The sequence below is a fragment of the Mustela putorius genome, unplaced genomic scaffold (assembly GCF_011764305.1).
Source record: "Mustela putorius furo isolate JIRA1106 unplaced genomic scaffold, ASM1176430v1.1 tig00003863_pilon_pilon_pilon, whole genome shotgun sequence".
NCBI lineage: Eukaryota > Metazoa > Chordata > Mammalia > Carnivora > Mustelidae > Mustela > Mustela putorius.
The window spans coordinates 21,115,927-21,129,170 of NW_025422015.1; the positions used below are offsets into that span (position 1 = coordinate 21,115,927).

Consider the following 13,244-nt stretch of genomic DNA (forward strand, 5'->3'; position numbering starts at 1 on the left):
ATGACAGCTGTGCTCATCCAAGGTGCTGAAGAACATTCCACAGCATTCTGCTATCAGGTGAATGGGTCTTGCCCCAGGACAATCCATCCTCTGGACATTCGGTTGGCCATCTACCTGGCCTGTGCATCAGGCATGCTGATTACAGTCCTAGGAAATTTGTTTGTGGTGTTTGCTGTGTCCTACTTCAAAGTGCTTCACTCTCCCACCAACTTCTTGCTGCTCTCCCTGGCTCTGGCTGATATGTTTCTGGGTCTGCTAGTGCTGCCCCTCAGTACCGTTCGCTCAGTAGAGAGCTGCTGGTACTTTGGAGACTTCCTCTGCCGCCTGCATACCTACTTGGACACCCTCTTCTGCCTCACCTCCATCTTCCATCTCTGTTTCATTTCCATTGACCGCCACTGTGCCATCTGTGAGCCCCTGATCTATCCCTCCAAGTTCACGGTCAGGGTAGCCTTCAGGTACATCCTGGCAGGGTGGGGGATCCCAGCAGTTTACACTGCCTTCTTCCTCTACACAGATGTGGTAGAGAATGCGCTCAGTCAGTGGCTGGAAGAGATGCCTTGTGTTGGCAGTTGCCAACTGCTATTCAATAAGTTTTGGGGCTGGCTAAACTTTCCTATGTTCTTTTTCCCCTGCCTCATCATGATCAGCTTGTATGTGAAGATTTTTGTGGTTGCCACAAGGCAGGCTCAACAGATCAACACCTTGAGCAAAAACCTGGCTGGGGCTACCAAACGTGAAAGAAAAGCTGCCAAGACTCTGGGCATCGCTGTGGGGATATACCTCTTGTGTTGGCTTCCCTTCACCATTGACACGCTGGTTGACAGCCTTCTTAACTTCATCACACCACCACTGATCTTTGACATCTTTATCTGGTTTGCTTACTTCAACTCAGCCTGCAACCCTATCATCTATGTTTTTTCCTACCGATGGTTCAGAAAGGCACTGAAACTCTGCCTGAGTGGGGAGATCTTCTCATCTCGGACACGCACTATTGATTTGTACCAAGAATGACTTCTTTAACTGAATGCAGGCAAGGAGTAGGAAGGATGAATGGTGCTGTGGCAGTGGGCTGTGTGGTGTCATGAGGTTGTGGACATGCTTCTTAGGACACCACGGTTTGAGTGGTGGGGAAAAACTTCTTAATTCAAAAAGAAATACAGTCATTCTTTATTCAGTGTTTCTATAGGAGAGTGTAGGAAAGGAGAGAATGAAGTCAACCGAATATTCCTTGGATAAGTTAAAATTCTGTGAAAATATTGGGCTCCTTATTTGTTATTTTATTGAGACAGAGGAGATACAGAGGTGAAGGAAAAGAGCACAGAAGCTGGGATTTCTGAGTCCTCTCCTGGTCCTGCCATCTGCCAGTGCCAGGTGAGACTATTTTGGCAATCTTTGAATTCCTTTGTATCTCACGGAGTTTCAGCTAGAAAATTAAGGTTTCACACTCTTTGTTCTCTAATGTCTCCTGAAGCTCAATATTGTGTAATTTACTTTTCAGCAATGTTACTTGCATCCTAATTCACATCACTTATCATAGTCATAGTTAAGGGTTTGGACTGTTTCTTTTTTTATAATGTTCCCTTTAGAATCCATGTCTTTGTGGAATCCCACCACTAAACAGGATTGTAAGCCGGATTCACCCATTTCAATGATTACTGTGTAAACGTATTATATTCTTAAATGGATATCTCCTCCATTTCCTTTAATAATTGAAACTTGGAAATAGTGGACGATTTTATAAAGTGATAATGATCCACATCTCGTTCTGTAATCTTTCTGCCTTTTTAAAATCATGTATGTTAGACCTACTATCTTTCCAGGGACACCAGTACATGATTTTCTTTGGAAAAACAAGTACCAATCCACATGCTTGCTCAGCATTGAACCAAGTGTTTCTTACAAGCTGTTACTAGTAAAGGCACTGACATCTTTTATGTACATTTTGCTTCTGTCTTCTTCCTAAATCTTTTCCAACAGGTCTCTAGTAATTCCCACATTTCTTACTGAATGCTTTTCAAATTAATAATTGCTTGTTTGGAAAGCTTATTTGTAAATTAATTTGAGGTCTCTGAAGTACAAATAATATGGATAGATGTAACATAGATATAAACATAAGCCAATCAATCTCCATAAATAAAGAAGTAATGTTTTAGTTTGTCCTTGAAGTTAGCTGAAATGAATTTATTTTACTCCATTTCTTTCTTTCTGGATAGAAAGATAACTTCTATTGACTTTATTGTCTTTATACTTAAAAATTATTTATTGTAAACATATTTTTAAAGCCTAATTTTTCTTTGGAAGTAATTATTCTTTCCTTTCCAATTAACTGAAGTATTATCACGTAGCTAAATGAAAACAGAATTCTAAATTAAAACTCATCGTAATATACATAATTTTGAGACATTAAGGGACACATGTTTTAGATATAGGAATAAATAAAATTAAAAGGGATAAATCAGTCATTATTTTTAAAAACATAGTTTCCTCTGCCTAGAAATAAATCCAGACTTCTTCTCAATCCACTGAACATGGCACTGTATGTCCTAGAAGAACACTCAGCTATGTCATAAGTTGCAACTTCACATAAATTTTTTTAAAGGTTTTATTTATTTATTTGACAGATATTATAAGTTGGCAGAGAGGCAGGCAGAGAGAGAGAGGAAGAGAAGCAGGCTTCCTGCTAAGCAGAGATCCTGATGCAGGGCTCCATCCCAGGACCCTGAGATCATGATCTGAGCCAAAGGCAGAGGCTTAACTCACTGAGCCATCCAGGAGCCCTGCACACAAATTTTTTAAATGCAGACTTAAACAATGGTAGGCAGGTTTTTGTTGAAACAGGACTTTTCCGAGTCTTTAATATGTCATGCCTTATGTTATTCTCCAAGAGCAGGATACAGTATGCAGTAACTCCAAACATTGTTGATGCAGAAAATTTTTTTCCCTGGAGAACTTTATAGGATGACTGTCTGATAAAGCCTCATTTGGGAAATGTTGGCTCGGAAGATAGTAAGAATTAGAGTCAAACCCTGAGCAGAGGAGTAAGAATGTCTCCACATCGAAATGGAAGGTGTCTGGGGGTATGACGGCCGAGGAAAGGTGGAAGATCTTGAATGCCAACCTCAGGAAGGTCAAAAGGGTGACTATTCCCTTGGTAACTGTTTAGTTATTTTATCTCCATATTTTGTGAACACTCTGTACCTTCTCAGTTTCTTTGGTCATGCTATTCCTTCAGCCTGAAAATCCTTTTTCATCATTTGCCTCCTGCAAAAAACTCTTCTTAATCTCTTAAGGCCCAGCTTAAATGCTACTCCTTTAATACGTCTCCCTATTCTTCCAAGTGAGATGTCAATTCTCCTTTCTTCTGTGTTCCTCGAATACATCTTTTCTTTTTTTTTTTTTAGATATTTATTTATTTATTTGAAAGACAGAGAGTGAGATTGAGAGAGAGAGAGCAGGAGTGGGGAGAGAGAAGCAGACTCCCGGCTGACCAGGGAGGCCAATGTGGAGCTTGATCCCAGGACCCTGAGATGAAGGCAGACACTTAATCATCTGAGCCACCCAGGCACCCCTCAAAGGCATCTTTTATCATTTAAACCTTTATGAATTCCAAGCCGTAATTGTCAGTAGATTAGTTTTTCTTTACAAGATTTTCTAAGGTTTTTGTTCTGTATTCCTGAAAAACTGAACCCAGAATACTAGGTCTTCAAAGATATTAGTGAAACGGATCAGTGAATTAGTCAATATAAGGATTAATGCCCATTGTCCTCACGTAACTGTTTACCCTATATTTTAAAAATAAACTTTTTATTATTTTAGAATAGTTTTAAATTTATAAGAAAGTTGCAGAGACTGTACAGATAGTTCCTATATCCTGTCCCCCATTTCTCTTATTATTAACATTTTAAATTAGTATCATACATGTCTTATGATTAATGAACCAACATTGTTGTGTTATTTTTAATGTATCAATAAAAAGTCCATACATGATTCAGATTTCTTCAGGTTTCCCTGCTGTCCTTCCTCTGTTCCGACTTCCCATTTATGACTCTACATTTAGTTGTTATGTCTCCTTGGGCTCCTCTAGACCCTGACAGTTTCTTTTACTCCCCCTCTCTTTGATGACCTTGATGGTTTTGAGGAGACCTGGTCAGATATTTTGTAGGACAGTCCTCAGCAAGGGTTTATCTGAAGACTTTCTCCTAATTACATAGGGATTATAGGGGTTTTCTTTGGGAGAAGGACCATAGAAATAACATGCCGTTCTCATCACATCATGACAAGGACACTCTGCTATCAACATGACTTGTCAGTATTGATACTGACCTTAATCTAGCTGAGCTAGTGTTTGTCCTTCTAAAATTTTCTGCAGTTAACAACATTGCTTCTTGCCAGAGTTCCAGAGTCTTAAAGATAAAGGTAGGATCCCATTGCCTGTTTCTGTGTAATCCAGCACTGCTTTGGTGCAATGTGGGCACGAGGTTCATCATTCATACATGAAAAAAAAGATGAGTATGTGAATGTTTTTATTGATGTATATTTCACTTATCTCCCCAAACTAGCAAACTTTTTGTTGAAATTAAGTTTTGCTACAGAAAAAAGAACAAGAGACTGCTTTCAGAAGAGAATCTCCCCCAATGAAAAGTTATATTTAATATGTTTGAACAGAATAGCATAGAGTTCCCTGCGTGCCAACCATTTACACAGTTTGCACGGTAATAACAGCAGCAAAAAGAGCAGACAAATAATCACCCTAGCATCATTTGGGGAAGTACAATGGCTTTTGCTTCCCGCACTGCTGGAGGAAATAATTACACAGGATAATAGTAATTCATTTGGCAATCACAACAGCCGGGTCAGGATGGAGTCTATGTTTGTGGATGCCCTCCAACCCCCAAGAGATCTCTCCTGATTCTGAATCAGACAAGGTGTCTGTGTTACTCTACACGCAATTTATAGATAAATACTTCAGATCTCTCTCCTCAGACATTAAACACAATACATTTAACTGCTCCCCCCCCCCAAAAAAAGCCATTTTTTCCCCAAAAGCCTCCCTTGGGAAATTAACCAAAGCAAAAGAAAGCAAGAACCTTCTGAAGGCAAGGTTTTGAGAGAGTGAAAAACTTTGTAAGACAAAGTTTTGTTGCTTGGGACAGAAACTTGGCCCAAGTCCATGAATTAAATGAATTAAAAGAAATGAGGGAGGAAAGTATATTTAGGAAGTGGGATATGCTGAGCTCTGAAATAATTAGCAAATAAAAATTTAACATTTATTAGGAAATTGCACGCTTTTGGAAAAACGACAATGAAGTGCACATCTTAACATGACTGGAAACACATTGATCTACCCTTTTAAATTTGAAGAATAATTTGTTTTCTCCTTATGAATAGTCCTATTTGATTTTTAAAATTCATTTCATTTGGAAATTGTAAAGATTTCTTTAACTTCTTCAGTCCAACTGCTTACATTTGTTTGGACAACACATTTATGGTGGCTGAACTGTCCTTGAAAACCCAACCACTCACAATAACTTTGATGTCTTTCCTGAATCATGGGTAAAATAAAGCATAACTCAAAAGATTCATGGATGAATCATAATAAGCACACCAACAGCAAATCTCATAAATACAGGCGGGGGTCATGAAGTCCATACAGGCATCAATTAATGAGTCAATACTATATAGTAACCATGAAATCATAAATGCTATCACCATGATACGCAGGGTTATAGTGGCTTTTCTCTCTCTTAGCCACTCTGGATTTATAACTGTTGTCTTGCCTCCAAGTATGTTCAATCTTTTTAGCCTGTCGTCTAGCCACAAGAAAAAGATTGCTAGAGAGAATTGCCATATTAAGAGTAGGTATGAACAAGGCTAGAAAATCTATTAACACCCAGTTTTGACATCCTCCTACACAGTTGAGGGCACTAGAGAGTCCCTCCAGCCCATCATCACAGACACCTGTGTAGAACACAGCCCCGCTGTAGACAAGGGGCAGGGTCCAGGAGACGCTGACGCACATCCTTGACCCAGATGACGTGAACTTGCTAGGATAGACCAGAGGGTCAGTAACAGCAATGCGCCTGTCCAGGGAGAGGAAACCCAAGTGGAAGAGAGAAGAGTAACCAAATGCCACATCACAGCACGTGTGGAAGGGACAGAAACTTGGCCCAAAGCACCAGCAGCTCTGCACGGACCTGACTGCTCTGAAGGGTGTGACAGTCACACCCTGGAAGTCAGCAGAGGCCAGAGAGGCGAGGAGAACCTTGGTTTTATATGCAGGATGGAAATCAGCACGAGGAGATTTCCAAACACAGCCAGCACAGCTCCAGAGCCTAACAGTGCATAGAGCATTAGCCGGGGTCCCGGTGAGCAGGGAACTTTTAGGCAGGATGGGGTCACGTTCTGGTCTCGAGCTGCTCGGCTGTAGAGAGGGATGAGTCGGTGCTCACGGTGCATATGGAAAATTCTGTCCTTGATTTTCACAAAGATGTAGGATTCCACTTTTCAATACACCTGAGAAAAAGATCTATAAGGATGCCTAAGAAAATCATCAGAGAATATCTCTATTATATTCTTCAATTTTCCATTTTTATTATAAATCTTCAATGATTTCTATAGCAAAATTAAAATTATATAATGCAAGATTACTGAGGGGTTCATTTCAGTTAACAAAGAGCTGGCTCCCTTAATTTGATAAAATTTCCTTTTAATAAAAAAATTTCCCTTTAATCATAAACAGCTTTATTTTTTGTCTTTAGCATTTCTCTTCACAAAGACTCTAATATGGGATGTAACTGTGTGGTTCAAGGATCACTTTTTCTCATCTTTATCTCTATATTGTCTGACCTACATTGCTGACTAAGACATGCAGTCCTTCCAGAGAAATAAATGCCATCAATGGGAAAATTTCTTTGGAATCCCTATAGTAAGATGTGAACTTGGAAGATTATTTTCAGCAGTGGTTTTCAGGAAAGTCATTCTACAAAACAATTCTTTATATTAAATTACCTTAGCCATTATGGTTTTGGGGCCAACGATTACTTAGTGCATAGACTTAAATCTTCCCCTATTCTCAATCCTGACTTGGCCACCTTATTAGGTTTCTGTTATAGAAACACAAAAGAGTGCAGCTTTTTTTTTTTTTTTTTTTGTCCCAGTAAGAATTATTTTTTGCATCTGCCCTGGCTACCAACAAGTAGAAAATGTCACATACCTTGAGGACATTTTGAGATTGATGAAATACATTACAAAGAAAGTATTAAAAAACAACATGGTATTTAGAGTGATGACCATGACCCTGTAAGAGTATTGATTAAAGAGTTGAAATGGAGTCTCAGAAGTCACTGTTGATTTCAGAAATACCAAAGACTGTGATGAAATGTGTTCAGAAGAGTTCTACATAATATTTTTCATTAAGCAGGCAGATATAGGAATGCCTGGGTGGCTCAGTCAGTTAAGCATCTGTCTGCCTTCAGGTCAGGTCATGATTCTAGGATGCTACTTAGTGGGAAGCCTGTGTCTCCCTCTCCCTCTGCATGCCACTCCCCCTGTCTGTGTCACTCTCTATCAAATAAATAAATAAAATAAATAAAATCTTTAAACAAATAAAGTGATCAGCAGGAAAACAAAAGAAACAAACAAACAAACAGAAACCAATATGGGCTTTTAGATTGTGTTGACAGCAAGGAGGTGACTTAGAAAGAGGAGAAGCAAGGAAGGTGATTTTAAACATCTCCAATCTCAGGTTGGATTTTTTTTTTTAATTTAATGTTTCCCTAGCAAGAAAAAGAAGGTTGAGTTGGGTACCTAAGCGCCAACCAGGGCACACAGAGATCTCTGGCTGGGGCACCTGTTTTGAAAGACTGAACTTCCCAGCAGGGCTGGAAGAAGCACTTTCCTTCCTGGAGGGGGATGTTGTGGAGTCTGCACCTTAGAGAAAGGGAAACATAGACAGACTTCCAAGAACACTCACAGATGCTGTTGTGGAATTTCCTGGAGTTTGGATGCCACCCTGGAGGAAAAGGAGCAGAATCCCTAAATTTACTGAGATCTATGTCTTGTTCCTGGTGGGATATGAGCCTCTAAGCAAGATTTAAGAATACTGCAGAAAAATAAATCGCATTGTGGCATGCCTGAGTAAGCGGTAGCTAAAATTTGTGCTCGTCACCGTATATATGTATATATTATGTCCTCTCTCCTCCCACACACTGACCTCTGCACAAATCCACACTACGTGGGAAAATCATCTTAACCTTGTGTCCATTTCTCCCATATCTCATGCTGCTCCCCACACAGCACCTGTCCCACAACCACGCTCCAGATCCCTACCAGCACCCTGCCCTCCCCATCTCCACACCTTAGCACTCTCTGCCTGGATATTCTGTTTTTACAGTAAGTTTCTCTCCTTAACCTACTCGATGTATTTTAAGTCCATCTCCTTGGTGAATTTACCCCACATACACTTGGATAAAACTCAATATCATTATGATTAACACCTAAAACAAATAACTGACAAACTTGAATTCTGAAGTCAACAAAAATGCCTTTCAAAATTGAAATGGGAAACGAAAATATCATTAGATAAACAAAAACTTAGAATCTTCATTGCCAGCATAGCCACACCAAAAGAAAAACTTGAGGGAGTTCTCAAGGCAGAAAAATCTAATCCCAGAGGAAACACGGCAGTGTGGGAAGTAATGTGGTGTGCCACAGTGTCAATATTGGAAAAATAAAAGGAAGGCTAAATGTAAAAACAAACATCTTTTTTACTTAAATTGCATGAAGAATTAAAATACGTGATAGTGGTATCCAAAAAGTTGGCAAAAGTAGATGGAGTATAAAATTCTAGGTAAACTTTTGCATTGCCTTGAATTAGGAAAACTCTTAACTTATTGGAGAATTTAATTAATGAGGGATACATATTAAAACTCTAGGATTCCAACAGAATAATGTAATTAATTCCAATTTATAATTTCATGGGAGAAAAAGTGAATAATAAAAAAATCTAAAATTAGTCAAAAGAGGTAAAAAAGCAAATGTAAAGAATAAAAAAAAAAAAAAAAGATGGGATCGGGAGAGAGACCAACCATAAGAGACTCTTAATCTCACAAAAAAAACTGAGCGTTGCCCAGAGAGGGGGGGCAGGTAGGGAGAGGGTCGTGAGGTTATGGACACTGGGGAGGGTATGTGCTATGGTGAGTGCTATAAAGTGTGTAAGCCTGATGATTCACACACCTGTACCCCTGGGGAAAATAAAACATTACATGTTAATATAAAAAAATGAAGAAATACTAAGATAGTTGATTTAAACCCAAATGCACCAACAATTATATCAAATATGTAAGAATACTCATTCAAGTTGGTAATAAACTTACTGGACTGGATTTTAAAATTCAGCTATAAAATCCTTGCTTAACTTTACCCTCTCTCTTTTGGAGAGACTTCAAACAATATAACTGGTCAAGAACTAAAGGACAGTTTATTAACATAAATTTATTTTCAGGATAAGCCTCAACTTAAAATTAAGGTATTTGTGAGATACTGGGAGTTTTTCATGTATTAAGATGTGGAATGGGGTGTGTGAATACATCAAATTTGAAAAAAGGCATTGCTCAGATTCAATCATTGCTTAGAGTGAGCTTCTCCAAGCTTCTGCTACAAACACTTGCTGACATGGTAAAGCGAGGTCCCATTTCTACTGCTGATTCTGCCCACTTCTCTGCTTTGCTACTTTTCTATTGCCCGATCTTCTGAGAGGAATTTCTTGGTGCTTTCACCTTTCATGCTCACCTCTCTGTTACTTTCATTGCTCATTTTCTTCTTCCTATTCTCTCATAATGTCACGTGCTGTTGGTCTTCCCCTAGATCGCTGTTTTCTTCACTTTCATTCCAACATCTCCTTTTGCTGGAGTTACTTTCTTCAGTCTCCTCATCCCTCTGCTTCATGCTTTCGCAAGGAGATCAGTTTCTCTTGTTCACCAGGGCTCTTCCAACAGCGAGAGAATCAGATGTTAAATTCAGATCTGGCCCAAGCCTCAAGTCTGATGTTTAGGGGATAGTCTCCTTTGGGCATTTCTCCACTGTGGAACTGATCATGACAAAATGATATATTTATAACAATAACTATCTTTTCAACGTGATTCCTTCCATGTGCTATGTCACTTCACTTCTTCAAGTGAAGAAGTGAGAACAGTTGCCTGTCATGACCTGTGAATATTATCACTGTCAATTATAATGCAAACTTACAATGTCACATATTTATGGGGGAAGATGATGTATTCAAAAAATCGTGTTTGGACACTTAGCTATCTATTTAGGGAAAAAAAAAAGAGTTGTATTCTTCTTCTGCAAACACATGTGACTGGATATACATATTCCTCTGGGACAGATCTGAGTGTAAAACGAAACCATAAAAATTTAAAAGAAACCATTCAATATGTTCATAGTTTCTCATAGAAAATATTGGTAGACTAACTATAGATTTTTAATTTCCCTATAATAAAGAAGTTCAGAAAAGGTAAACTTGAAAAAAACTCTTTAGAACATCTAGTGTATTCTAATTGACTTTGGTGAAATTAGGATGAAAAAGATTTTTTTTCCCCCCAAGCGCTTGAGCCTCCAAAGCCCAGGCCCTATTCAGAAAAGAAAGAGCCAATAGTCACTAGATTTGAGAAAGTTATGGGCACTATCAAAACTTCCCTTTTTCCGGAATAAAGGGAGAAAAGGACCATAATAACCGAGAAAATAGTGAGGATCTCTGAGGCAGGAGCACCCCTTCTCTCCCTCTCTCTGCTCTGGGCTGATGGAAGAAAAGTAACTGATATGCCAGTGTGGTTGGTTGAATAATGGCCCCTTGAAAGAGATCCACATCCTAATACTTGGAACCTATCACTGTTAATCCTCTTTGGAAAAATGTCTTTGCAGATGTGATTAAATTAAGACTCTTGAGATTAAGGAATTATCCAGGATTATCTGGATGGGCTCTAAATGCCGTGCAAGTATCCTTATAAGAAAGAGGCACAGGGAGATGACACACACATGCAGAGGAGAAGGCAGTGGGATCATACAGGCAGAGGGTGGAACAATGGGACCAGAAACTAGAAGAGGCTAGGATGCATTCTCCCCTAGATCTCCAGAGGGATTGAGACCATGTAATTAATTAATTAATTAATTAATTCTAAGGGAATAAATCTGTGTTGTGTTAACCCATCAAGTCTGCGGTAATTTGTTACTGTGGCAATAAGATTCTAATATAGTCAGGTAGGTTGAAGGAGACCTTCAAGGGACCTGTAATGGAAATACATTCTCCTTCCCCTGTGCAGAACTCACAGGGCAGAGAGGTGCCATAGGTTGCTGAACCCCACCAAATGTTGCTCGGCCTGTGATGCCACAGTATAGCTAGATTCTTCTGAGAAGCCCATTGGAACTGACTGATAAAAGTAAGAGCTACAGCTGGGGGAGCATGTAACTCTTGATCCTGGGGTTGTGAGTTTGAGCCCTGTGTAGAGTTTACTTATGAATAAAATCTTTAAAAAAAAAAAAGTAAGAGCCAAAGAGCTTTACTGGCAGGTACGAGGGATGACTGTTCAGTCATTCTTCCAGGGTCCGGAGACCAGGGTCCAGAGACCCAGCAGGCCATCTCACTAGACATCAGTGCGGGAGGTTGGTCACTCAGACCAGATCTCCACTCCATAGAGTCACTGTTGATGCCTGGTTAACTCAGAGGGGGATGGTCGAAAAAACTCCGATAAACGGAAAGGAAGTTTCTATCACCTGGAGGTTAAGGGCATGACCCAGACATCAAGTTCATTTATATCTGTAGAACATAGAGGAATAGCACACAAGATCTGGAGCTAAATTGCTGGGATGCAAACCCCCAGTTCATCCTTTACTAGATGTTGAATAATCCTAGCCAAGTGATTAACATCCAATGTGTTAGTAAAATAGGGATAATAATCATGCTGACTTTGTGAGGTTTTCTTGCCTGTGATGATTTAATGATTTAATATATATAAAACACCTAGATAGAGCAGGTGCTCAAAAGTTGTTTGCTACTGTTAAAATGATAGTTGCCTTAAGGATAAGGCAACTGAATCCATGCCCCATAACTCACAGAAGATAGTGGGGTTTTCTGAAATTTCTTTTATGAAATTCCTCTCTTCCTAAAAGGAAGCATTTCTACAAAACAAACTATTAAAAGCCATAGCATTAAAAATAATAACATAAAGCTATGACTCAAATTCTAAAAATATTTGCATTAAAAATATCCGGTAAGGGGGCACCTGGGTGGCTCAGTGGGTTAAAGCCTCTGCCTTCGGCTCAGGTCATGGTCTCAGGGTCCTGGGATAAAGCCCCGTGTTGGGCTCTCTGCTCAGTGGGGAGCCTGCTTCCCCCTCTCTCTCTGCTTGCCTCTCTGCCTGCTTGTGATCTCTGTCTGTCACATAAATAAATAAAATCTTTAAAATATATATATATATATATATATATATATATATATATATCCGGTAGGGGTTCCGCGGTTCATTAGTTGAGAAGTAACTTGTTGACTCTGATGAGAAAGAGTGTGAGAGGACACTTCAGAATGCTTCCAGTTTCCTGGGCAGACACAGGGCAATCAGCTGAGGCTAAGGGGAGGGGAGGAATGGAGGGAGGAAAAGAAAACTAGGAGAACATGAGAGCCTACTCTGACAGGACTCAAATCTCTGTGTCTTAGCTGAGGACACTGGAGAAGAAGGGGATTGATACATAGATCTAAGACCCCCAGCCACTCTCCTAATTTCAATAAAATGGAACGTTTTCTTGGAGGTACAGGAGAGACTGACGAGGGTGCACTGGCTGTGAATCTGAAGAGGGCAGAGCAGCATGTCCCCTACTGAGCCCCATGGGATTGGGCTGGAGCACCTGTGAGTGACTGCCAGGTGTGCGGACTAGGTGGGGGATTGGTAAGCATGACATTCAGAGGTTAGGGTCCTGTGAAAATCCTTTTTTTCCGTGATGAGATAGATGGCCATTTCATTCTAGAAGACACCCACGAAGACAATCCCAATCTATTCCTGTGGAAGTGGGGCAGACTACATAGTCCCTTGGAATTCAGATGCAACCCTGGGAGAGAAGAGTGGGAGCCCCACACTGACTGAACTTATGTCTATTGTACCCCATGACAGGCGGCTCATGGGAGATTTAATGGTCAGTTACAGAAAGATCAAGAAAATTGCCTTCTGTGGTAGTTGAGATCTTTACCT

The 13,244-nt window shown here is 39.8% G+C and overlaps 1 protein-coding gene and 1 pseudogene across 1 annotated transcript; one reads left to right on the plus strand and one right to left on the minus strand.

Moving 5' to 3' along the window:
* TAAR5 (trace amine associated receptor 5) lies at positions 1–1,014 on the plus strand. The gene has a single exon (XM_004740213.1). The coding sequence runs from the start codon at positions 1–3 to the stop codon at positions 1,012–1,014; it is 1,014 nt and encodes a 337-aa protein (XP_004740270.1).
* A 4,449-nt stretch (positions 1,015–5,463) lies between these two features.
* Positions 5,464–6,459, minus strand: LOC101689062 (annotated as a pseudogene).
* Positions 6,460–13,244: the final 6,785 nt, after the last annotated feature.